We start from the raw sequence: 27180 nt of genomic DNA, 5'->3' as shown, positions 1-27180 counted from the left end.
ATCGCCTACCCAACTATCTAAACGGTTCAAAATCCGTCCCTCGGTGGCTTTGAGCAGAGTTTAAGGCAAGGGAAAAAGAATGATTGTATCTAGGCTGCATTGAAATCATTGGTGGAAAGCTTTTACAAATTTGTTTCAAACGTTTTCGCGTCATTCATTGCACATCGACGTTTGATGAAAGAACAGGCGGCTTTAAGCCAGGTTCCAATTTCACAGAAACAGTAAAATACTACTTCCAATTCGAATTTTGAACTAAAAAAATTTCGAACAACGAAATACAGTTTCTTGATTAAAGATTTAGAAGCCCTTAAGCACCATATCACATGACAGTGTGACGATTTTTCTTACTTTGTACCATGTAGTGGATTTATCATTACAAATTTTGAAAATCTGATTGGATTCTATTCGTTACCGCTGACGAAAAAACCTCTGCCTACTAATGTCTACCAAGATCCGAATACTTATAGATTTTTTTTTCTAACATATCGGATTCGCCATTTTATATTTTGCAAATCTGACCTCTGATTCGTGACAAGCCACCCAAAAAACCGACGAGTACCAATTTTCATCGAAATCCAATTATTTTTTTTTTTTTTTAATTTAATTTTCTTTAGCTTATCGAATACGTCGAATTTAAATTTTGCAAGTCTGACTTTAGATTCGTGATCAACCACCAGAAAAATCTTACGGAACCAATTTTCGTTCAAATCCATTCATCCATTCTCAAGATATCATCATTTTTGTGAAATTTTTTAGAATTTTGTTATTCAAATAATTAAAAAACTACCGAACCGATCAAAGCGAAAATCTAATAAGTTCCAAGATTAGAAAAGCCGCGTCGATTGAGACCACAATCATTGAAATCCGGTGATTCGTTCTCGACATGTCGTGGGACAAAAAAATTGATCACAGGCATACAAACATACTATACACCCACGTAAACACCCATCCGAAAATGATTAAAGTTGATTCTCTAAACTTTAAATCGTGAATACCAGTGAAAACTCGACTTTTTATTTTCGGTGTAATTACAATAACCTTTTCTCAAACAATATAATATTTCGCCTGTACTTTTTCCATTCGGCACCGGCTTTCGCATATCCAAGGAAATACAAAAAGTATAAAGAATCATGAAAATCTCTGAAATTGATATATAAATTTGCAATTTGCATCTCCATATCCATATACGTATACATACTATATATATATAATATATGTATATGTATATATATACAAACGTTTGCCTTGGCGCGGAGATTTTCTTCCGCTCGAAATTGCATCTGTGTAAGTTGCACACAGTTGTGGGAGGTTGGCGTTTGACGTAGAAAATGGGATAAAGGGGAGAAACGGAGAAGGGAATAAGGGAAGGCGAGTCCTCCGCGAGGTGTTTGCAAACTGTTCTATTGGCCCAGATATCCTCCTCCACTTTAGACGTGGTGAACGGAAGTCTAGAAACTTCCAACTTTCTACAAGGTCCATAGATATATACCTGCACACCACTGCAGCGGCTTAGGTGACGGGATAGATTTTCAGGATTTCTCCAACGACATGGTCATTCGAACGAATGAGACCAACCGCAATCCGATCAGCCTGCTCCGTGCAATCGCGATTTTTCCATCCACCGCAGAAGGATCATAAAATTTCTATCGATAAAAACCGGAGCTGGGTTTCTTATTACAGGCAAGTTGGAGGATGAAAAAAAAATGCGGAAAATAACTAAAAATCAGGACACGTGATATCTTAAGCTATCCTCCAATTCTCGAATGATAGAGAATAGTTTTCTCATCCATTTTCACTTCTAAATATTCCACAACAAAACCGACGCATTATGGTTTAACAAAACCATATGGATTGACAAAATCAGGTATACCAGCTGCTAGCTTACAGTATAAGGAGGACAAATCGGAGTGCATATATATGTATTTATAGGGGATGACGGTCGCATGTGGGGGGGGGGGGGGGTCTCCTTGTTTAACATTGGCTTGTGCCGGAGTGTTTGAGAGGGTTTAGTCTTCGAGCTCTCTCTCCCTCTCTCCCTCTCTTTCCCAAGCTAATGCATAATGCAAAACAATCCAACTAAGTTATATTCCACTGCCACGTACAGATACGCCGAGCTTATCGGAGGGGTGAAAGGGGCGAAGGGGTGGAAGGGGAAGGTTCAGATTTTCACCGACGACCGCCGCCGGAGAAGCGAAATCAACTGTTAAGCTCTCCAAATATGAATTTCAACCTCTTGCAATTAACTTCAATGTACACGAGTTGAGCCTCGCCTCGCTTTGACTCGCGTCTTAACCCCCGCCATCGCCTATACACACGTACGCGGCTTGTATATCCCGATAAGCAAACTCTGAAAAGCCCCGTTTGTTACCGTGAACAAAGTTACTTCTGCATAATCCACGATTTCACGGAAACTGCTGACGTTATAGGTATATATATGCATGATGTAGTCATAGGTCTATACTCTATACTGTATCACAGGTATAACAAGACCAATTTGCGAGTTTTAATTATAAAATTTTCAGACGTCAATGTCCGTCGAATTGTTTATTAAAATGGAAGTAGTGACACGTGTGAGGGTAAAGTACAAGACATGTGATATATATTTTTATACGTAATAATTGCATCATGTTCGTTGAGGGGTTGAAAAATGTTTGATCGTAAAACTAGGAATTTCAGGCAGAAACACCTCAGCCACTCTTTCTTCCTCTCTCTCTCTCTCTGTCTTTTTCTGTATTCATATAAGTACAAAAGTACGGTGAAAAAAAAATGTAACGAGAATTAACATTTAACGACCCTACGGATCCTCTATTCGTTGAAGCAGCAGCTTATACATTCACCAACCACGAATAAGAAGAGTGTATAAGGGAATGGGTTTACCTGCAGCTCTCGCGGGCGCGAACTAAAAGTCGAAAGGTCGGCTGCCGCAGCAGCTGTAAAAGCGGGTAGAAACCCGGTATTAAAAAAACGTGAGAAGATTAATGGAATGCATATACGATCTATGTATATAGCTTGTATAATTTATAAGAAAAATCAAGGTATTCGCTCCTGTTTGTATGCAGGAGGAAAGTAAGGATAACAAGAAATTATATATATGTATATACAATTCCGTGTATGAACAAATTAAAATTATTATATTCAACAGATGCATGCCGATTATCGGTGCAAATATTAATTAATTGTCAGACTTTCGTGAGATGCATTATATTATACGAATAGTAGAAGAAACTTGAGAAAATAAAAGATACTCAAAACGAAGGATAGAAAAGTATGATTTTAGTTTCATCCTTCCTCCAAATAGGGGGGGGGGGGTCAGGTTTAGGTAATAGTTGCAAGCTGCGATTCCATTATTATCGTAAAGCACGAAAAGTTGGCGTTTAGCAGAGTGAGCGAGAGGAGGGGGGAGGGGGGGAGGAGGACGGGAAACAACACGGCTGTGAACAGCGAGCAGTTATTCATACATAAATTAGAACCATGAAACGAACGAATACCGCGTCAGGGTGTTTAATTAAATTTGCGACGTGATATACGTCGTCGCTTATTACCAGCGTTGGACCCGCAAGGAACGAACGAACGAACCGGCGGGCGGGTTAAATCATTGCATGTTTGGAAGTTTTCTTCCCACATTTTTTCTACCCCTCTTCACCAATTCATTCTCCGATATTTTCGCTCAGTATTCTTTTCTCGAACTACACAGGAGTTACTTATGTATCGGGGACGGTAGGTGAAATTTCAACTTACGTGAGCACGTACGAGATAGAAAAAAGCAATATAAAATACGACAGAAAGAGGAAAAAATAAGCAAAGCAATTTCTTTAAAATCTGCAAAAATTCTTATATATCGGACAGCAGCTGCATGTAGAGAATTCGCGTAGACCGCATACGGTTTGCATATTTAATATATATATATATACCTAATATCTATATCGAATTTCGCAAAAATTGTTGGCCAAGAATGTACAGTCGGGTTGTTTGTACGCGTTTGTAGCTGAGTATGCAAAGCGAGAGACGTCAGTTGAGGCACGTAAACAACAAACTAAATAGCTCGGAGTAGTGAGCAAACAAAAGGAGTCCCCTCCTGACTAGGGAAGCGACGGCATCGTCCTGCTTTTCGTCCTAGAATCGCACGTCTCGTCGGACGAGCTCCCGCGAGTATTTTCGTCTGCCTCGAGGAATTTAATTTAATTGATTAAAAGATGAGAGAAACCCGTAGGTCTACTGTACATGTAAAATTCTGCAGCCTCGATTCGTGCATCAAACTATAACTACAGGCGTGTTAATAAACACCTTAACACTTAGAGAACCGGGGTCTGAGGAATTTCGAAAAATCTTTTTTTCTAAAGTGATCTCAAGTCCGGAAAATTGGACCAAATTAAAGTCAAATGTTGATAGGTCAATGACCTTACGCCTTAAGCCTTAAAGGTTAAAAATATGGACGGGGGGTGGGAATGAGTCGCGAGATTTGCCGAAGATATGAGGAAATGTGTGAAAAAGTAAAGGAATTGGAACGTCCTATACTTGGTGCAAGACAAATATTGATAAGATTTTAGACACATAAGTCTTAAAAAGATGGAGATGAAGAAAAAAGGCAAGATTGTTACGAGTACTCACCAAGGCCCAAATCAGCGAAATAGATTTCTCGAAGAGCGATGAATTCCTCTTCCTCGGTAATCCCTGCGTGTCCAAAGCTGTCGTTTTCCGGCCAAACCTCCCTGAAAACACAAGAATGAAATTAGCAGCGTTACAACAGTGATGAAATAATAAATTTCAGAGTAAAACAGAGTAAAATCAGAGTAAAACATGACAAAAAAAAAAAAAAACGCACTCATCGACATAATACTTGTAAAAAGTAAACTCCTTGAAAGTCATTCGGAAATTTCACAACAATGACGATTATTTCCACCGACATTTCATTGCGTTAACCTGACTGACTTCAGCCTTGTCTCAAAACGAACAACGTATCGCAACGTCGATGCATCGGTAGACTCAATTTGCGAATGTTTGATACGGCGTGATTAAATTCTCCGATTCTCGGTCGGCAGAGCTTTAAGGATAACTTAAGCTCGAGTCAGCTGACGCAGAGGGAGCTGCAACCCGTGGAACAATAATTCGCTGCCGATATATCAACGGTTGTTACGAAGGCGCAGGGTTAATTGCCGCGTCCTCCTTCATCCCTTGGAGCCCGTGAAACCCTCGAGTGAACCTGGAGGAGCGGGAAGGACGAGGACGCGGTTGTTCAAAGGACCAAAAGCTCCGTTCGGCGTCGGTTTTGCTCAATGGAATGCGTTTGGAATTTTCTGGACAGGGCTTTAATAACAATGGAACCGAGATGAACGGCGAGAAATTGGGTTACGCTGCTGCTGCTGCTGCTGCTGCGGGGGCGGCGCTTCTGATGGAGTCGAATGAAAACAAGGGAAATTGCTTCGTGGTTCGATCTCGGACAGAATCTGATGTACAAGCCCATCGTGTGCACCCGAGTCGAAATTTAACGCCTATGTTTCACCCTACCAAGGTTCATATGGACCGACTTTGAAGGGAACGAAGGCGGATGTTGAAAGAGAAAATAAAAAGCTAGAAACAATGGAAATACAGGAAGAGACCGACTACCTTCAGGCTTTCGAAGGGAAAGCTCCCTGACCTAGATTATAAACGATATGCTCGATCCCTCACGAGTCCGTTAAACGAAATCGATTACAATTTTGCAAAACCGAAAATGTGTGTAAAAATACGGTATAAAAACACTTGGTATAATAAACCGCTGATGGGTTTTCAATCCAGAAACGCTGCTCGCCGATAAGCAGGAAAAATGCGGAAAATCATTTCGCCAAGGACTTCAAAGGAAGATGGACGGATCCGAGGGACAGACGCGGTTCACTTCGATAAACCGCCGGGCCTTATGTACGTACATACCTATATATATACATAATATACTATAGGCAGAAGGAATTTCCCTACGAAGCGAGTGTCCCCTTTCAGATTTAATGAAACGTAAATATGCATATCGACGAAATCCTGCATCTACTATACCTATAATCATTTACACGCGACAGCTTTTTTACTAGTAAGTACTCTTTTACTTTATCACCCGTATGTTTTGTCGATAAGAAATTCAGTTGCATATATGATAAAATAAATTCGAAAATTCAATCTGATATCGAAGAAACTTAAAATTGTTCAAAAACGAATCGCGTGGGTAGTTTTTTTTTTTTTTCTCTTCTTTCTTACGATGCGTTAATAATTTGACATTTTTACAATGAAATAGACATTCCGAACAAGCTGAATGTAAAAGACAAGGATTAACCGAAAGAGGTAATTCTATTCGCGGCAAACTTCCAGTATAACAGTATATATGGTGGTGAAGTTAGTCGCCTAGGTAGGTGGGTAGGTACCGAGTCTAGGAGCGTTAGACTAGACTATTTTCAGCGATAAAAGTGGATCTAAAGCAGTCGGTTCCAAGGCAGGACAACGAGCAAGCTGACTAATAGCTTTGTTATACCAGACGCTTTTGTTTGATAAAACAATGGGGGCGTTGGTCGAGGGTCCTCTGCTCCATGCGGTATAACGGAGCAAGGGGTGGCGAGTCTTCGCCACCCACACGTGCCGGTATAAAATATAAAAAAAACAAACACACAAAAGACAATGGGTACGAACAAAACGAAACAATAAAAGGAGAAAAGAAAAATCAAAAAGGAAAACATTCCCCGACTCTTCTACTTCTTTCTCGGCTTCTTTCACACTGTAGCGTAGGTCCCCAAGTAAGTACTTGACCCCGTTGCGAGTACCGTCTGACCTCCGCGTGCGAATCTCGATGGCTTATCTCATCGTCATATTTCTTCTCTTTTCACTTTTTTTAGTTTTTTTTGCTTACGGATGCGGAAGGTCTTAGTCAGCAAGCAGAGGGATTTAAATATAAATAAAAAATACGGGTAGGCGACGAATCAAATTCGCAATTAATGATGATGATAATGATGATGATGCAAGAGATAACTACGACGGTGTTGTGATAAGGTAAGATAAATGATAATTCTTACCTTGCCGCTAGTAGCAGGCCGATCGCCTCGTCGAATTTATTGACACGAAGAAATTTTTGCACTCGTTTCATAGCGTCGGCTCTGAAACGAGATAGGAAAAAAATATTATTAGTAACGAATAAACAATTGATTTTCTTTTTTCTCATACGATAAATTATGATTGAGAATCGATTTTCTCAATTTTTTTTTTCATCAATTAAGGAGTGTATTTATATGACGGTAAAAAAAGAAGAGAAAAAAAATTATATCACGGAACACGACCAAATCCCAAAATTTTGTGTGCAAGTGAAAAAGGAAAATGAGAAGATTTTTAAAAATTTAAAGAAACGAAAGTGAACTCACTTCTGATCGTCGATCGGCGTGTCCAGAGTCGCATCAAACGGTGCGATCTCAGGTATGGTTGAACTTTTCATAACGGCAGCCAATTCAGGAGTTGCCTCGTCCCACCGTTGATCCAGACTTTTTGCCGTCGGCGGTTGTTCTTTATTGCCCTTCGATTCTCGAGAAGAATAAAAACAACAATGTGAAAATCGGCGATATTTTTGCTTTACCCCGTATGCAGAAAATTCACTGTTGTAACTTAAAAATGCCGCTCACTTTTGGAAGCCCTGCGTCTCTGCCTAGCCTTGATTCTTTGAACGACGATACTTTGCCCCTGTCTGCAGAACGCCTCAAGCATTTTAAGAAACACGTGTACCGTCTGGACGAGATCGCTGAGATAATTTCTGCGGGTTGTTGATAAAGAAACAGAGAAGGGTGAGAAAAGTTTGGGGGATTAAATACGCCGTTTGAAAATAAACATACACCTACTTATAATACATGACGTGGTTTTAGACAAAATGAGATGCGAATCAAGCTCGTTGTAATTCGACGTTGGACGTGGAAGAGGGCTGGGGAACGGACAGAGACCGAGAGAGAGAAAAAGAGAGAGAGAGAGAGAGATTGTAACGGTTTCAGTTGCCGGATAATTTAACGCGCCTGGAATTGTCAGACAACGGAAGTTGCAGACGCGGGACAGGCATGAAATATAGAAACCGTGTCAACGTCGAAAAGTTCTTCCAGAGAGACAAGGAAGAGAGGAGGGTGGATAAAGCTAATATAGTTTGGCCGGTCGTAGACCCGTGGAATTTTCACACCCGCAGATCGATAGACTGCAGGCCAAGACCTGCATGTTTATTTCAGGGGCAGGGGGGGTTGGGAGGTCCTGCATACCGAATACGCCAAATACTAGACGGACCGTGACATCCAGAGAGACGATCCTTACTCTCCTACCCTGATAAAAGTTTAACCCGACTCCAAGAGTAAACACAATGCATTCGTTGTTGTGTTTTCCTTAATTCAAACCACGGTATCGGAATCTGATAAAAGGGTCGCAAAAGAGTAATATTGATAAGAATAAAGGGTGAAACCGATAACCGAACAATCAAACGACAACGAACCTTGACATCGTGACTTCGTTGTAGCACAGCAACTGGTTCAAAAGCGTCTCCCGATACTCAGGAACGTAAAAAACGTTGCTCTTAATGACCTTGCTCGATTTCCGGACAGCCTCCACGGCGCATTTGTCCATTGCCGCCAAGGTGTGGAGCAGTTCCTTGAAAATCATCGCAACAGATTACTTAAATATCTTAGGAAAACTGAACGAGCAGAATTTTGATCGTTACTTTATCTTCTCACCTGGTAAGCTTTTAAGGCGAGATAAAGACGCCGCGACCACAATGGAATTTTCTTTTTGTCGGTAATCATCATCTCGTAGTAGTGCTCGAGTTGTCTCTGAACGAGATGAAAGACCTCGGTTGATATGGTTTCGCTGTAAAATGGAAAAGCCATTTTTCTTCACAATTTCTTTCATGCACTGTTAGATAAATTTAACTAACCATAATGTCCGAGCACCACAGTCCATTTATTGTTGATAAATATGACGCTATAACTATTGTCACATCGACATTTAATTTGTACTTCATACTTTCTTCTTTCCTTAGTATGTAATAAATTTAAAAATTGTTAGAAGAAGCCAAAAATTTTAGTGGACCTGCCGGGAGATTTTTTTTCTAAGCGTGTATTTTCTTGGCTCGACTTGTTTTTCGAATATCACCACATTATTTTCAGGGAAGTTTTACTCGCCTCACGTATTTCACCTCGAACTTGTAATGGCGATTGAATTCCATGAAGTACCGCAACGCCCATAAATAATAACTTTCGTCGTTAGCTTGGGCCCGATTTCCACCGGTTATGCAGGACCTCGCGTATCTCATAACCGGGTTGTAAGCTCCGTTCAAAAACTCTACGCAAAACTCCTTCAAGAAAAGCCTCACGCTCAGGGCGGATAGTCGTTCCGGATTATCACCTCTCATCACCAATTTGTTCTTCGGTCGCTTTACCTTTGCCTGAAATTTTTCAACAATAGAGAAAAATGAAATGCGTTTCAATTATTTTACTGATTAAAACGGCAGAAACAGCGCCCGCAAAAATCAACACGTATCATAACAGGCATAACGAATCGGAAAAATGAAATAACTCACCTTTTCTGTGCCGAGCTTCAGTGCTTCCGGTTCGTAAGGCTTGTGACAAATCAATTCGTTATCACCGATCGCTTTCATGTTTCTAACGACAAAAGTACCCCCGAAACGCGAGTGTCTGTAACACGGAAGAAATAATAAAAAAAAAAAAAAAAAACTTGCATGTAACATTTATTTATCCTCTGTTTCAGGAATCGGTATGCATTTGAGATTAATTATCCGCACGTTTGAATTTTATACTAGTTATTATCGTTATCGATATCATTATTTTTATTATCATTATTACTATCATTGTTATTATTACACGCTAACGAAACTTTCTGCCGCCAACTTCTCCAGTCATGCATAACAAACTTTCTGGATAACAGCGGTATAATTATATACAATAAAGCCCTCTAAATCCTCCGATATAACTGCCGCTTCTATTTGTTACTAACGAAATTCATTATTAGTTGTTCGATATAAAATAACAGTTTATTTGTTAGCAAAATAGAAAAAAAAAAATATTCGCCAGGAAAATTGTCAACCTTAATTATTACAGATGAACTTGGATGAAAAAGAAATATTAAGAAACAACAGATTAATTGTGTCTGATATCAGTGATAGATCCGAAAAAAAAAAAATAAAACGATTGTCAATATCGCTTGTCCCAATTCTTCTCTGAGAAAACAGGAGCAGTAATTTGGGGAAAAAAACAACAACATAAAATTGGAAAAAACAACTAAACGGGGTCGGCAATAGTTTCGAAGAGCAAACGGTGTGCAACACGAGGGGTTGAATGGTGGATACGCACAATACATACCATAGGATACGCCTGCACACCCCAACGTAATTTAGCAGACTATCTGCCAGTGACAGGTGCCTTCAATTGCATTGATTGGATTTTCAGAAGTTATGGGCAAAATTGGATTTGGATTATCTCCTCCGAGTTCCAAAGAACCGGGTGTATATATAGACTGCAGGTATAACGCCACCCTCCACTACGTGCGGCGATATATACGAATATGGCTAACTTATTGAAATTTTTCGATAATAGAATCCTTCGGTGTTATATCGCTTAAGATATTGAAGTGAAGGAATAAAATTCTAACACGAATTGATCCCTGGAAATGTCACTGAGGCGAATTATCCGCGTGCAATTTTTTTGTACAACCGACATTAAATTGTAAAGTAAATGCGGAAAACTCTTCACCTACGAAACGAACGATCCAGATGATGCAGGTAATTAACGCAGGCTCTTAATTGAAAACGTGTTCTATCCCGATGTCCCCGATCCGACTGTTTTGTGAATTGGGAATAAAACTAGAATACAAGTTAATTTTCTTGCTGCAGGTTTTGCGGCTTAATAAGCAAATAGTCGTAAAACCAAAACCTGTTACATCGCAGATAAAACATACACAATACAAAGCAAGTGCGAAAAGGAACTTGAAAATCACGCACGACGACTCAATAAGAATATAACACAGTATTCGAAACATGGTACGAATCAAAGTAACGAGCGAGTAGAGAAGAGCGGTAGAAACTGGTCTGCATAGTCTTATCGTTGCAAACCAGGTCATATTTTCTACCCATACTCGAGGATTACGGAGCTCCATTTCCTCGCGAATATGCAGGGGATGCGTAAAATTCTACGTGCATGCATACACTGTGCGCGTAGATATACGCAAAACGTATCTGTATTAGTTAACACCGCAGCCGCTCTATTCCCCCGTGTGCTCAAGCATATGTACAATTGTATGTATACAAGTGCATAAATAGTAGGTAGACACGTGTCATATAAACGTGTAAAGGCAACAATCCAGAGAGCGTGTATTTGAAACAGAAATAAAAAGTCTCTTTTGTATATGTGAATTGCTCGCCACCGCCTCGCCGCAATTTATAGATCCGTAATAAAATTTATGGTTGCGGGACCTGCGGTCGGTCACCGGTACGACCGGAAGTGAGACCTTAGGGGTACTCAAGTGAAAAAAACGTAAAATGGAGAAAAGTAAAATGAAATAAGAATTGCCTCTGAATGGATAATAAAAAAATACTCAAGCTCTCCTCGCGCACATGTGCATATTATGTTTATATATATACTCGTATATATCTTTCATGCATCAAGATCAAAACTGTTCCGAAAAAAGATTATTTCAAACATCTGAACTACAAAGCAGTTTTCTGTCGTAGCTAAAGAAAAAGTCGAGGTAAAATGAAAAGTAAAAAAATAGGATTAGGAAAAATTCACCGGCTTTTCGGTACGTCCGAAAACCTACGAGTAAGTACAAGCGAGGGGGGCGTGAATCCGCATTTTCTCCAACCTTCGCGAAACTCTTATCCAACGTTTTCCGTCGCGTTGGCACGCACGTACGAACGGCGCGCGTACGGATGTCCGGCAAAAGCCTCAACGGCAATTTTTCATCATCATAATACGTTTGCCGAATCGAGGAACCCCTTTGCTGCTGCCGCCCGGCTCAACTCGTCCCTTCAAAAATAAACGAAATCCTCCCTCGCTCCTCTCACGCGCGTTTTCCGCACTGCGGACAACGGATTAAGTTTTTTCTTTCCCGTTCGTTTTGTTTGTCTATTAGCCCTTTTTTTTAAATTCTAATCTTCACCTTTTGTTCCACACTAGAGGCACAAGCAGAGACGAATCGGCACACTCACCTGGATCCAAAATACTTCCGCGTTTTCTCTATCTTCTCACGATTCTCTCTTTGACGACCTGCGAGGAGTTCGGCTTCGCCGCGTTCCTTTTCGGCTGTGCTTCGCTGCAATCCGGCCGATGCAAGTTTGCTGGCGCTTTGCTCCCGCAGCATCAGAGACACGATCTGAAATATACCGGAGGAAATTCAATGATAAGTGAAACGAAGAAGACGAATGAAAATTTATTCAAGCACGGACTGTATCAAAGGGTTTCAGGCTGAATTTGTGAGCGATATGAAAAAAAAGTGACAAAGACATTTGCAAAGAGACAGAAATGATTATTTTGAAATTGGTTCCAAACATTTCAACAGATAATGGATTTTCAAAAGAAACAACAGATCTCGTATACATAGTAATTTTTCGTTGATACTCACCTCCAGAATATGCATCTGATACTGTTGCTCGTCTTGGTTGCTGGCAATGAATAGAAACATGTCAACCATGCCGGATGTGTGGAGCGCAAAGAGAACCTGAAAATACGTGAAAGTGATTGTACGAAGAAAAGTGAGCACAACTGCGTTAGAGGGAGTCGTGTAGTTCCTCTTTCGAGACTCGACATGTCGACAGGATGAAACCAGTTTCTACCTGATCATGTACAGTCCCCTCGCCGTCGACTCTTTTCTCGTTCTCAACATCAGCTGGAATTTGCAAAACATTCCTAGCCAGAATTAAAATCCTCTCAATGACGAGGCCTCTGTCTTCCGGTCGCTCATTGTTGGGCTGGAATTTCGAAAAATCAAAGAAGCAATACTCCTAAGTTACGAAAATATCAATCAAGTATCGTCGTGCATCGTGCAGCGACAATAAAACATCTTACAATATTCAATATCATTCCGATCTTCTCGCAGAGCACTGACCAGAACCGTTCGTCGCCTAGCACAAACTTGTATCCCTGAAGATGGGCCGTGAGCTGCAGGTAACCCTGGCGCTTGATCGAGTCCGTCGGCACCTCTTCGTTGTAGAGCAGAAGCGTAGGACTAGTCAAGTTGGCCAGCAAGCTGCCCAGAGAAATTGTATAAACTAGTCGTGGCAGGGTGGTCGTAAAACTGAGACTTGAAATTCCCTGACTTTGATCCGTAACTTGGACAATTAAAACTAAAGTTTTTTACCGACATGCTAACAGAAATTTCTCAAAAGCATGTGGGACAAGATGGACTTCAACTCACCGTAGATTAACTTCGAACACATCTTCCTTGTCAGAATGCTCGATGAGTATTTTGATGAGATCGGTCTGCACGAGTTCCATGCGCCCGAGATAAGACCTGATTGTGTGATTCTCATCGTCTCGTCTCAAGTACCTTATAAGATCCTTCAGCGTCTCTGCGAACAACAACAAAGCCTTCGGCTGAGCCAAGAGTCGTGGAAAGTTAACGAACTGAACAGACAGATCGACTCACCGACGCAGTCCCTCTCCATATGATATTTGCTCCCATCGTAAAATCCAAGCGCAGCACAAGTCGCCGCAATTTCAGCGGAAAGAAACTTGGACATTGTCGAGCGACATTCACTCGCACCTCAAGACTGTTTCGGCCGTGTTTACGAGCCCAGATTTCGAGGTTAAGAACGACACGCCGGACGAACCGCGAAACTTGGCGGTTCTTCAGGCTTGACTGAATCCGTTGCCGGCCTCCTTCGACGCACCCCGCGTCCTTGCTTCACTCTAAATTCACTGTTTCACTGAACTTCAAATATTTATCGTTGCGAAAAACACGCAAGGTGAACCTCGCGAGCTGTCAAGCGCGGGACGCAACAAGTTGAATGAAACAGAAGCATGCTGAGCGTCACGTGACTCGCTGCCGCGACGCTGATTGGCTGACGACCGGCATTCCAGCGGTTCGTTTCGATGAGGCTGAAGTTAGTAACTAATGTAACGAAACATCAGGGGAAAAATCATTTAAACGCAATTTTAGAATGGTTTTAATGGAGTTGGCTTTTTAAAATAACGAATATGTTTTTCTATCATGGTTTGCTGAATTTCAGACATTGCTAAAGGTGCGAAGTGACGATTTTTACTATAAATGAATCGTCACAGTAACGTTACTAACTTCACTCTCATGCGATTGCAACGTATTTGCGATGTGTTCGATTGTCAGAACGTTCTCTTCGGTAATTCGTTCCACGGATAAGTACCGATTGTGTTGAGCTGCGTTAATCGCGATCAGTGTCTCGAATTTTGTGAAAAAATTAAAATGCTCCCCCGTTTTTGCCAGAAAATAGGTCCCAGTTTGAAAGGCTGCAACCTTGCGTAAATTCCAAGTAGACGCATTTGTTTTGTTCAAGTCATCTTTTCTTCGGGTTACTCGTGTCAAATTTATAAAGTGAACATTTTACTCCGCATCTCATCCACACGGGGAGAAGAAAAAAGGCAGATTTTACTGAAAACCGCTGGAAATGAGGGACGCATCAAGGTTTCAGGTAAGAAATACCAAGTCAACTATATTTTTACACTATATAAATATAGTAGCAGATTTTACCCTGCAGCAGGTGGTTTTCACTGTTTCTAGAATATATTCTACCAAAAAATCTGAAGTGTCCGTCGATTTTCCTACAATTTTTTCAGTAAAATCTTCACTTCTATTCTATCCATGCACATAAACAGCCAACTTCGGATCAATTATGCCCGATACGAACTGGGCGAGCTTCGATTGTACCGAAATTTCAAACTTCCAACGGCATTTGCAGACTCGTGGAAAAAAATCTCTCTTCAAAACCGCCGCAGAGTCGGCCACTTCAAGTAGAGACGATCAGTTACGGGTCAGACTACATTGCATGAAACGGCGTCGGTTAGCCGCAGGATTTTTCACTCCGTGTCCACATTCGTTCATTCGTTTTTTTTTTTTAAAGCGATCTGCAGAGAGAGAGAGAGAGTTGGCATACGCGGTATACCCAGTATATCTATTCAACGTGTTTGTAGGTATACCCGGTGTGGGGAATATTATAGAGAAGCGAGGATTAATCGACGGTGTATAACGAGCTCGTTGTCTAATTCAGAGCTCGCTCCCCGGCAAATCGATAACGCCGGCCGGCGTGTTCTGTTCCATTGAACGTTCATCGAGGTATGAAACGTATAATACTACACCTGAATATCGTTTACGCGATATCATTCCCGGGAAATCGATGCAGAAATTAAACGCCGCATAATTCAAGTTATTGGAGCACTCGCGAAGTTGGATTCCATGTTCGAGAGAATTTCTTACACGTATGTTCTTCGACACATGGCTCATATACTGCGCTGTTTAATACTGTAGAATATATAATTATGTATTATGTTGAGGATTTTTTTTCCTCGGAAGCCCCCCAAATCAACTTTTTTCAGATATTTATCTCAACTCTAACTCGTGCCTTTGTAAGAGGATGGATTTCCCCATTTAAAATACACATCTTTCGGACACATTCTTAATTGTGTAAAGATGACTTACGTCAAGAAGCTTGAAAATAAAATAATGCAGCTATCTGAATCAACATCAGCATAGATATGAAATCCAATCTCACCGGAATAAAAAAAATATAGGAGCAAATGGCGTTTCGAACACTTTCGCAGCGTCGCTGTGAAAATTGTTTCGTTAATACCCCTCGGTTTTCCCCCGCAATCGGTCTATCATACGCAAGACTTGACTCGAGCGATTTTCCGCTTTGAATAAAGCGCGAGCTTTCGCAAGGCTGATATCCCACACTTAATGCTTATACCTGTATACGTGAAGACACCTTGAACCTACAGAGACAGCAGGATGGCAAGAGGTCGGAATGTGTGCTCAATGGTGAATTAAATTTCGGTTGAGAAATCCCTAGAAAAGCAAGCAGCTCGGCTTCGCTCTCGCGGGGATCTAGAGTTAAGTAAATTTAGTCATTGAATGTGAAATGGGTTATAGGACTTTCCCCCGGCTTTCCTGCACCATCCAGCTGCGAGACTCGCTCGTATTACAATAGAGTCTGCACAGTCCTCTGTCTACCTCCTCGTAAACCTTTCGATCATCCCCCACTTTATTACAAAGATAATCACTCGCTGTTCCCGAGCCAATCGCAATTACCTCGGAAAGTAACCGCCCAGTCAGAGGTAATGGGGAAAAATTTATTCAACGTAAACCTGTTCACTGAGGGGCGGGGGTTGAAATTCCGAATTTTTTACTGGCCGAACTTAAAGTGATGAAACCGAACTTTGACTAAACATCAAAGTTTCGAAGATTTTCTGTTCTGTGAATTTCTGACCAGAAATTCCACCCCTTTGATCTTTCTTCGTTTTGAATTGTCGATATTTTTACGATCGGAATCCTGGTCATTCTAATTTTCGGTTTTTCTCATTTTTCACACCCACTCGTCGAGTAAACTACCCTGCGTAAGAATATTTTGATTTTCGAAATTAAACTCTATCAAACCTTTATTTTTCGTCATTTTACTCCATCGGAACTTTGAGCCGTCGAGTTTCGGGTCATTCTAAACTTTGCTGTTCCGTAAAAGTTTGATTCCTTCACTCGAAGTCTCGCTACCAAATAATTCGGAATTAGGCGCTTTCGGAACTTTTCAAATTCGGAACTTCAACCCCGTCCCCTCGAAAAATCATCGATCGGTGTCAAGAAAGGTACGGTTTGAAAATTTCGTTTCCCCAGTACCGCTTATATAGAAACCTGAATTACCTCTCACGTGACTCCCGCCATAGTCGCCTAGCTTTTTTCACTCTCAGTGACCTCGATTTTCTTCTTCTCTTTTCATCGCCATCAGCTTCCCGCAGCAAACTTCAAACGGGAAGAACAACTCAATATCCTCGTATAACGTAAGTATACCTACGTATACCCGATGTACCTACCTTATACCATCGCAAACCCTATATGCACATACGTACACACACACACACACAAATACGTGCATCCATTCCGCGTCACGTTTATACGTTTCATTTGACAGTTGGCGGAGATAAAAAGCACGAGGGTAGGAAGTGCAGCAGTTCCGCAAGTTTAACGACACACCGCGTCTCGACTCCTCGGGCTGCACGTCTCGCGGAACGTCGTTCGTTCCAGGCTTTATAAGCATTCTCTCGGCGGATGGTAAACTATAAAGTTTGAATGTCTTCCTCCCGTTTTCGGGCTGCATCCGTGTCCTCGGTACGCGCCGTTACGGGACAGAGGCAGGCGTTTTCCGGTGCGGGTTGAATCCGCAGGTCGTTACGCGAGCACGCGGAACACCGGAACCCTAGGCTGCAGCTCTGACCGGATATCACAGATTTCACAGCCGACTTCCCCCTGCTGCTGCGGATGTCTGCAACATACTCCGTGCCAACATGTCCAACGCATCGGTGAAAATAAAACCGGATCGACGAATAATACCTACGTAATGTGGAAATCCATTTGCACCAGCCTTTGTACGAGACTCCGAAGCTCTTCTCTTTGAGCGGATCGTGCATACGCGCCGCGTCATCGACGATGGAATCAAGCGGTACAAAAAGAAATGGAGTAAAGATGAAATAGTTTTTGTTCTATTTGAAAAATCTGACACACCGCGTTGCACAGGAAACCTCCTTGAACTCCTCGATATCGTATACCTATGCAGCACATCGTCAACGAGGTGGAACGAACGCTGCAATTTCCTCCACGAAACGGAACCGCTGCACACGACTCCCTTCGAAACTGATTCGTGAATATTTCAACAGCTTCTGCATTCGTGGTGCAATCGCTGTGTATATACATCGAAAAAATGTTCAAAGCTACAATAGAACTCTTCGTAATTCGTATCCTCACTTCTCATCGTTTCATTGATCATCGTCAACGAATTACCGACGAGTCTCTGTCGAAGTCCGTATAGATACAAATAAATTACCCTTCTTTGAAATTCTACCCTCTCGTTATTTATATTTCTCTGCAAAACTTTTCGGATAACTTGCCGTTTGAGTATTACGAGATTGAATTTTCGTTGTCACGGCTGACCAATTGCCTCGAGAAATTCAACACAAAGATATCTTTTATAGGTACAGACTAATTTATGCCTAAAACGAAAATCGCGGAGGCGTAGTAAGGAAGAGAAACACCGAGTTTGTAGCGGGAAATTAAGTGAACTTGAAACAAAGCGATTGTTTTCCAGGCTATAAACCCGGCTGAATCAGCCCCAAAGTTTGCGAGCAAATTTCTCGGCCGACGATTATCAGCCGGTTATCTTTCCGGTTAACGAATCTCGGCAATCGGCGACGAATTTGAATATCGATCCTCTCGGCGCGTTCGAAAATCCTCCACCCCCGACATGTTGATTGCCTGTAAAATTCTCTCCCTCATATTTTACACCCTTGAAATATTTAAGTACCTATATAGGACCAAGTTGTCGCGAAAATGCGAGAAGGGATTCGCCAATTCAGACCTGAAAGCAAACGATCTCCCTTGAGGGTGAAGATTCGAGAATTTTTTGCGAGTCGCGTATCGCGCTGTTTGTCCCGCGAGGACTTTGAGGAGCGACTTGTACTCATTGTCAGACTGGCCAAGGACTCGCGATCTGTTTTATTATTTCTCCTTTGTACCCGAGCTCAGCGGCTCCCCTCTTTTGTGTGTAAATGTTTCTCTTCCTCCTCGTATTCCTTTCGTCACCCGCGTTCTACGGATACACGAGTTGGCACAAATTTCGAGCTTTGTTGGTCGACCGTTTCGGCACTCCGCAGACTTGTCGAGCAAACGTCGTCGCGGCTGAACAAACTTTCATTAAATACAATCAAAGTCGGTGCGTGTTACGTACCTTATACATATATATAGTACATTCCCGGCTTTTTCACGTAATACAGTGTCCGGGATAAACGGTGAGTTTATATACCTGCTTATGCAACCGGGGCCGACTTTAATCCCGGGAAAATTAGCGGAAGAGCAAAAAACAAAAGAAAATAAAAAAGGAAACGTGAGAACAAAGAGAGAGGTTGAAAAAAAAAGAATAATAAGCATGGGGAGATGTAAAAACAGCTAAAAAGGATATCCAAACAATTTTACGCGCCGATGCGACACGCGGTTCGGATCTTTCCTTCCAGGTTGCGATAAGGGAGGAAGAGATACGCCCGGCCGATGGATGAGGGGAAATAAAAGTGTCGTGAACCACCGCGGACAAAGTGATGTTCTGGACCAGTGACTGTATAAGTTGAACAGCCTTCCTTTGACCACTGAACCCTTTGACCCTTTCCCGACGGATCAAAGCTGCGTGGCCAACCCGAGGACAAGTTTGCAACGACGTTTTTACACCCCGTAGATAATTTATTATACACAGTCCATTTAGCGTTGTGAAATTCGCCCTGCGTCGCTCTATCGCAATCAAAATTACCTCAATCCGCGTGCAGGAAGATACGGATATAGGTAGATGATATGGTCTAACGAAGGTATATATCTTCTCACCCTGGAGATTTGAACGAGGAAATATTACAAATAGACGAATTACTTAAGGGGATGTCCTGGAGATTAAAGACGTCGTATTTTAAACACAAAAACGGGTTAACCGCCCCATTCTATACACAATTCTGAACAAAAAGTCATGAATTCATTTTTATTTGATACAGAAATAAAGAAATTGCACGAAAACTACGAATTTACTATTGCGATTTTGTAGTTTTCGTGCCATTTCTTTGTCGTTGCATCAAATGAAAATTTATTACAGTCTTTTTGTTCAGAATTGTGTATATAATGGGGCTCTCAGTCCTTTTTGTGTTTGAATCACGTGGACTTCGATATCTGGAGATATGTACGGCAAGATGGAAATCGAACAGGGCAACCCCTTGAGTAGTTGCTGCGGCAACCGCAATTGTGTAGAATAGTATTTCTCTAGACGTTAACTTGAGAGCATCCATTTTCTCGAATATTATATACGTTTCACTGCATTTAAGTACATACTTTATTATCGCAGAATCCCTTAATTTTCTTGTAACGCAAAGTCTCAACAAGCACAAACCGCAATTGCGATGATCGGGCTCTTCCAAACGCGAGAAGGAAACGGTGTCGAGCCCCGCGGCGAAAAGGTCGCCGGAAACCACGAGGGGTGAGATTGTTCCGCTCCATCGACGGTCTCGCGACAGTGAAAACCGGTGACCTGGTACCTCAGATAAAGCCGCAAGCTCGCGTGCAACGAGCTTCCCGCTGATTCGACTGCATTTCAAAAAGGTCGTTCATGCGGGGCGGCCGTAAGTTATACGGCCATGCCCGCTCCACCGCGATTCGTGCTTCCTTCCCTCTCCCCGACAGATAAATCCACCCGTGCGGCTTGCACCCCCGACAGTAAATCAAAATTGTTGTACACCTATATACATACGTACGTATTCCTGCAGCCTTTCCAAGATATTTCACATCCGTACGTGTCACGCTTTGATCGACTTCCGATCGAAAAAGTTGATCCCTTGGCGATTTGTAAATGTAGGTACGTACGTGCCGTAATATGCAGACGCGATGCAATTTATTCGCAGAGATATTATTTCTTGTTTTTTTTTTTATACATTCGCCTGCTCGTCAATTTTGTTTAGGTACGATGAAAATCTGCGCTCGGTCAAATTTGCATGCAGTGGATATAATATATGGGGTGGGTTTGAAATTACGAATTTTAAAAGTTCGAAATGCGCCTAATTCCGACAATTGTTTGGTGACGAAACTCGAAGTAAAATTACGAAAAATAAAGTTTCGATAGACGAAAATTCAGTAAGTATCGATAATTCAACACGAAGAAAGATCAAAGGGTTGAAACTTTACGTCCAATCTTCAATCAATCGGGATTTCGTTGTTTCAGATTTCTAAATTTTCTCATCTTCGCACTTTCGGAACTTTGACTTGTCGGAATTACGCCCTTTCGCCATTTTACCATATCGGATCCTTGCACCTCCGGAACTTTGATGTTAAATTTCCTCAATGTTTAATATCATCGCTTTAAGTTACGCCACCAAAAAATTCGGAATTCAGCGCTTTCGCAACATTTCAAATTCAGATTTTCAACCCCGACCCAATTTAATATACATATATACACATACACAAAGGATTGACAAATGATCCCGGAAGTAAGAAGCAGGGCATAAATCGCACAGGTTGAACACCCGATCGTTGAACACGCCTGGTCGGAAGGCGGAAGAGTTCGTCACAATTCGCATTCGCCATTCGCGGAATTCGGCCTCTTTCATTTCTGCGATGCTCGTTCTCGTCCCGCGATTCGCCGTGCAGGCAGGCAACAACGTCTTTCTTGTTTTCCTGAATCAGCAGCCGCCGTCGCGTCTGTCCATTTATCTCAGCTCCCTTCGCGCGCGTCTCGATATCTGAGTTTCTGTTTCACCTCCTATCCCTATACTCAGTTTATCGAGATTGGCTCTTCCTGAGGAGCCTCGACTGGCCTGCAGCGCCCCGGTTGATCCGACCGCCACGTTAAGCCATCCATCCTCCAAGTTCGCAAAGCGTTATCAGCGCCCGGATCACCCCGCACCCTTCCCGAATTCCCCCGGGTTTTCCTTCCCTCCGGCATCAGTTAGCCGTGTTTTATTGATTGATTTAATCCCCACATGCCCGCCTCGGTTCTCCCTCAGGGCTGTAATAAGGGCCCCAGTAATTGGCCGAATCTCACGATCAGTCAGGTTGACCCGACTCAAAATAAGGTGTCAGTCTGGGACTCGCTTGGAATTGCGATCACGCTAGTGGATCCTGAAAAACTGCGTCCTGGCAAAAATCAAACTAATTTGCAAAGCAAGAGTGTGAAGGATGAAAAAACAGCTAAAATTAATGAGTCTTTCATTTTTTTTTTTTTAACCAATAATCCAAAAATCAGAATTCCAGTCATTGGGTCTGGTGTGTTTTTTCTTTTTCATTCCACGCGATTCGGCGAGCACGGAGATCGACGACTTTCAACTTCGGTTAGAAATTCCCACCGGAGTAAATCCGGTTAACCTCTGAAGCGGAAAGTTGCAGGAGACGAATGGCAGATAGGAAAAATATGGCGTTTCTTTATAGCTAAGCTCATCGGATCAGCTGAAATTGAATAAGTTTCAATTAAACGAGATCCAAACTATTCGTTATCGTGACCTACGCGTCTTCCAATCGTACTATTCACTTCGAGAGATCCGATATTATATCCTCCGGATATCCTCGATGCAATTCGATAACAATGCAGACGTAATGCATAACTATACACAACATTCTGCATAATTGTTAAGGAAAATTTCGCTAGATTAAAGTTCGCACGTTCGGGACATCGAAATTGCCTCGCAATAACAAACCCTTGTATACCTAATATAGAAGAGCTGTCGCATGTCGTCCAGATTATTGACAGTGAATTGATTCTCTAAACCCGATCAACCGGAATCGAGTGCCCATCAATTTTTCGGGTGAATGCAATTTAATAATTCGGTGCCTCCCCCCTCCCCCCTCCCCCTCCCCCCCTCACCACCGCTCGCCTGCACGTTTTGCCCTGCAGCTCGGACCGCGGATCGTTATTCAACGTCGTGCCTACAGCTTCGCTGCAAACCAAGGCAGATTTTACTCGATTATTCCAGTGCACATTTCAGGATGTTCTATTTTCGATTGCTGGATTCGGGAATTTGATTTTGGGAGAACAATAATCACTCGTCAAATCAGCAACTCCCCTGTCGGTATATAATTATTACTTGATCATGTTCCGCGGTCAACGTTATACAATTGGAAAAAGTTTACGTCTGAATGTAATTCGGTGTATTTATACTAATAGGGTTGTTTTTTAATTTTTATGCTTCTAGGGACTTGAACGCTTTCAAATTAATAATAAAATAATTCCCTAACAATTTGAGCTTTCTGCATCAACTCCAAGGTAGTCCGCTTTGCGATTGAAACATCTTATGGAAATAATATGGACAAACTTTTTCGATCTTTGAAATTTCTCGAGTCTCTGGCGAATATACTGAAAATAATGGAAAATTTATATTTTTATAGAGAATTGAACGTGCTACAGAAAAGTTACATGGTATTCGCGAATGAAAGAGTTCAAGTTAATTAACGTTCAAAGCTTAATCAAATTCGTTAATCAACATTCGAACGCTTGTATTTATGAATTTTATGCATCAGAGTTTTTTTGTAGAACGTTCAATTCTGTTAAAAAGTACGACTTATAAAACTTCAAAGAGCGAGAAGAGTTTTTCCCATTTCATTTCCATAAGATGCTTCGAATTATCTTAGAGTTTATGCAGACAGATGAAATTTTCTGATATTTTTTTATATTATTAATTTGAAAGCGTTCAAACGTCTCGGGGTATAAAAATTAAAAAAACAACCCTCTTGAGGACCACTCTAATGTATACTAAAGATTATAGATATACGTAATATTGTTTTGGCAAGAAGGAAAAATGCCGAAGGCAAGACACGCGGTACGTAGCGATTGACTAATTTTTTATCCTACCTGCTCGTTATTATCCCAGGAGGATCTGTGCGGGCGATCTTTTACAGACACTCAAGGACCCGATGTTTGCCCGTCTAGCTGTCGGCCGACTGGATGGGAAAAGGGTCGCCAAAGACCCGGGCTGAACTCGCTGATCAAGTATTTATCCGAGGATCAAATGTTCGTATACCTTGTGCAGGTACCTGTAGTCCTCGATTCAGCACCCATGAGATACATTATGCAGTTTGATAAGTTAGCAAATCTCTTTGGAATAAGAAAAGAAGAGAAAGAAAATGAAAACAGGAATAGAAAAAAAAGAAAAAAAAAAACAAATAAGAAAAAAATTATAAGTGAAGAAGAAATATTGCAGCAAAAAAATTTGACCTCGTAGGGCTTTATGGCGACAGATTGAAAGACCTTTTTCTCTCTCGGCACTAAAAGGATCGGGGCTAAAGCCTTCTCTGAGAAAATCTTGAATTCTAAATATGTCGAAAAGCCTCGGAGAAGCCCGCCTGCCTCCCAGACCGTATAAATTACTCCCATCTCCCGGCAAAAGCTCTCGCTATACACTTAGCCGTAAAGAAGGCCGCGGATTCTTGCTCGGCCTCGCATCCACGGGCGTCGAGGAACACGCAGTAATTTCTCGCAAAGGGTGTATGCCCATAAAGACACGTCGCAGCCCTGTGGGGGGGGGGTAGGGGGGGGGGGGGGGCGAGAGGAAGGCGGGAAATGGAGAAAAAGCCGGAGAGCCGGGACCCTCGGAAGTGGTTGTACACCCGCCGTAAGTGATCAACGACACGAGGATTTCTGCGAGCTACGGAAGGATCAACCTGATCCAGAAGAGAAGAATTATGCCAGCGCGGCGTCCGCAGGTCCTTCTTGCAGCTGTCCGATACCCCGCCGATAATCGTCCTTGTGTGATATCCGGTTCTGAGATTTTTTCATCTAAATTCAGCTTATAGGTATACCGTGATCCGATTCGAGTTCGATCTTCAGTCTCCCCTTAATGTAAAATGGATAATATGAAATAAAAACATAATTTTCTCTCTCATTCCCTTGGAAATCGCTGCGTGCTTCGTCCTTTGATCACACGCTCCGCATATCCGTGAAACGCGGCCGCGACGATAATCAAGGGCTGCGACAACATGGACAAAGGTTCACTGTGAACCGACTCCCGGAACTATGACGTGGAAAAAAATCAACGGAAATGATCCCCGGGACATGATGAATCTTTCTTTTTCGACGTTCGTTATCACCGACGATCCTGTTGCACCGAGAGAAGAAATTTACTTGCCTGAAGGGGATACACGTGATCGACATTTTATAATAATTGTAGGACAAGTGTTTTCACAGTGAATCGTACCGCATGTAAACATTCTCATAGAAACTGTAATCTCGTTCGTTTTTTTCTCCCAGTATGTCGATTGCTACTTATAATCAATCATTGGTTAGATCGATGACGCTGAGGCGTCAATGAAACCTCGATGATCACCGCATGACCGGAGATTTCCGCGGCCCTTTATTCCTAATACTCGGAGCTCGGGGTGTGTTTTTCGATGGGGTCGCGTAAGGGGTGGGTTCTAGAATCAGGCGAAGGCGCGGTCGAAAGTTCAAAGTTTAACCGTAGTCGCATAAAAGACAGATATAGGCTCGATATCGGGGCACCAACACCGTCTCACTCCTCCCGTATCTATCACCGGTAGGATTTACGTTACGACACCCCGTTGCCAAGTTAGCTTTCGGAACAGTTCTTTCAATAACCATAAACCTAAGAGATAAAACTCAATTTTAAACCCGAGCCGCTTGCACGCGGGGCTGGATCGAAGCGACGCGACGCTCGACGGGCACCTTGCGAAAAAATTCGCCCTTTTCCATGCACCGTCGACGATTCCGACGGATGATCGGTAGCCACGGTCAGCCAGGACGCGAATCACGATTCGTAGCAGACTCGCGACGACGGGAATGAAATCGAGTCGAAAGCCTTCCTCGAGGCTTGTTCGTATTTATTTAGGTCCTGTCGCGATATTTTCACGCCACCGCCGCATCGTCAGAGTTCGATATATTTTAATGCTGTCCCAGGGTAGGTACCGCAGCTCCCGCCCCCCTCGATATTTTCTTTTCCCGACGGCATCCTGTCAAAATAGGAACGCGTACCTGCCCTCCTCTCCGCTTTCCTTGCAATCGTCCTCGAGAAATGCGAAAGGTTCGGCTGACTCTTTTCCGGGATCACGCGCCCTTCCGCCAACGGAAGCGTGAGTTTCGCATAGAAATTTCTATATTATGCGAAAGGGCGGAATCCGCCCGGCCTGCCTTTATTATTTTTATTATTTTGATCGTTCGGAAAACCCGCGTCGGCCAGCCCCGCGTACGTAATACGCGTGGATCCCGTTTTCCGATACACTTATTATACGAATATACCCATCGGAATACTCGAGAATACAATATGCAAAACTTACATACGTACCTTTCGATTTTCCAATCGACTCGAGCTCCCGCAGGCCGACATTGCGACAGAACTCGAGTCCGGATGCTCTGTGGAAAAAGAGAAAAGTCTTCAACGATCTTGGATGATGAGGCCCGTTTGCGAGGGACGATTCTCCGAATCGTTCCACCGCACCTTGAGAGATCCAATCCGGCGAGCAGCCGACTTCCTGGCTGGAAATATCACTGGACCTGTGTATTATTGGCACTCAAAAAACGATATCAGGCAAACGGGACGCCGAGAAAACGGCCGACTGTGATCGCCTCGAATAAGTGTCGGTTAAGTGACCTCGACCTCTCCGCAAATATGTCTGGAATTCCTAACCCAGTGTATGTGTACATGGGTTATACGTGTATGTATGTTAGCGCTGGGTCGCGACACTGTGATAACGCTTACAAGGGACCGCGAGGCCACGACCATCGGTTATACGCCCTATTTCTCCAGCTTTTATACATGCCTGTATGCATATAACCTGGTTCACCACATAAAGCTACCTATATGGACGAAAAGGCTGACCAAAGAAAACTTCTTTCTTCTCAACTTACTATTTTTATCACTTTTCTTATTTCCATCCATAATTTTCCAACGATATTTTTCGACAATTTTGAACGATCTTTACCTAGATTAAACCTGAATCTTTACAGTAACTTTATCATGCTTTAACCTCGATCTCAGCTCTTTCGCAGAAAGAAATTACTGTTTAAAGATCGACGGTACTTTGACGCGCAGATTCCCTTCGTTACTTGGCATCGTTGCAGCTGATGTTGAAAATACGTTTCATGGTTCATCCGCATCACTGATCAACGAGAGTTCCGAAACACGGACCATCGGGGGTCGGAATATAAGAAGGTACAACCTGTAAGTACAACCAAGTCGCTGCGCATCCTCGCCATCCACGATATTACCTTTTTAATGGCATTCCAGGAAAATGCGTAGGGCCGAGAAAGGGGCCTCGGCCAGATGTCCAGTGATACAAGAAGGAATTTCATTTACTATCCACGCAAGGCTACGCGCCTTGACGATGTTCTCTGGCATGGCATTTGGCCGAGCTGCCGTTATCCTTATCACTTTTTACCCAGCGCCATAAAACTTGCCACATAATTTATTCCCGAAAGTGGACGGCGTTCTTATTTCATCCAGCATG

General features: G+C 42.4%; 1 protein-coding gene across 1 annotated transcript in view; it reads right to left on the bottom strand.

The window, feature by feature from the left end:
• The window catches only part of LOC124405745 (protein timeless homolog), a 79363-nt gene extending 65402 nt beyond the window's left edge, over positions 1–13961 (bottom strand). The window contains exons 1-14 of the mRNA XM_046880916.1: positions 13630–13961; positions 13399–13552; positions 13050–13230; positions 12818–12952; positions 12607–12702; positions 12194–12357; positions 9551–9665; positions 9153–9415; positions 8706–8838; positions 8468–8622; positions 7626–7753; positions 7371–7527; positions 7029–7109; positions 4609–4709 (exon numbers count right to left, since the gene is read on the bottom strand). Coding sequence (XP_046736872.1) covers positions 4609–4709; positions 7029–7109; positions 7371–7527; positions 7626–7753; positions 8468–8622; positions 8706–8838; positions 9153–9415; positions 9551–9665; positions 12194–12357; positions 12607–12702; positions 12818–12952; positions 13050–13230; positions 13399–13552; positions 13630–13723 — 1957 coding nt within the window. The 5' untranslated portion in view covers positions 13724–13961. The remainder of the gene's footprint in view (positions 1–4608; positions 4710–7028; positions 7110–7370; positions 7528–7625; positions 7754–8467; positions 8623–8705; positions 8839–9152; positions 9416–9550; positions 9666–12193; positions 12358–12606; positions 12703–12817; positions 12953–13049; positions 13231–13398; positions 13553–13629) is intronic.
• Between the last annotated feature and the right edge of the window lie 13219 nt (positions 13962–27180).

The sequence above is a fragment of the Diprion similis genome, chromosome 1 (assembly GCF_021155765.1).
Source record: "Diprion similis isolate iyDipSimi1 chromosome 1, iyDipSimi1.1, whole genome shotgun sequence".
In the NCBI taxonomy this organism is placed as follows: Eukaryota; Metazoa; Arthropoda; class Insecta; order Hymenoptera; family Diprionidae; genus Diprion; species Diprion similis.
Note: the sequence above shows the minus strand (reverse complement) of the source record. Positions and strands in the feature narration are given on the sequence as shown.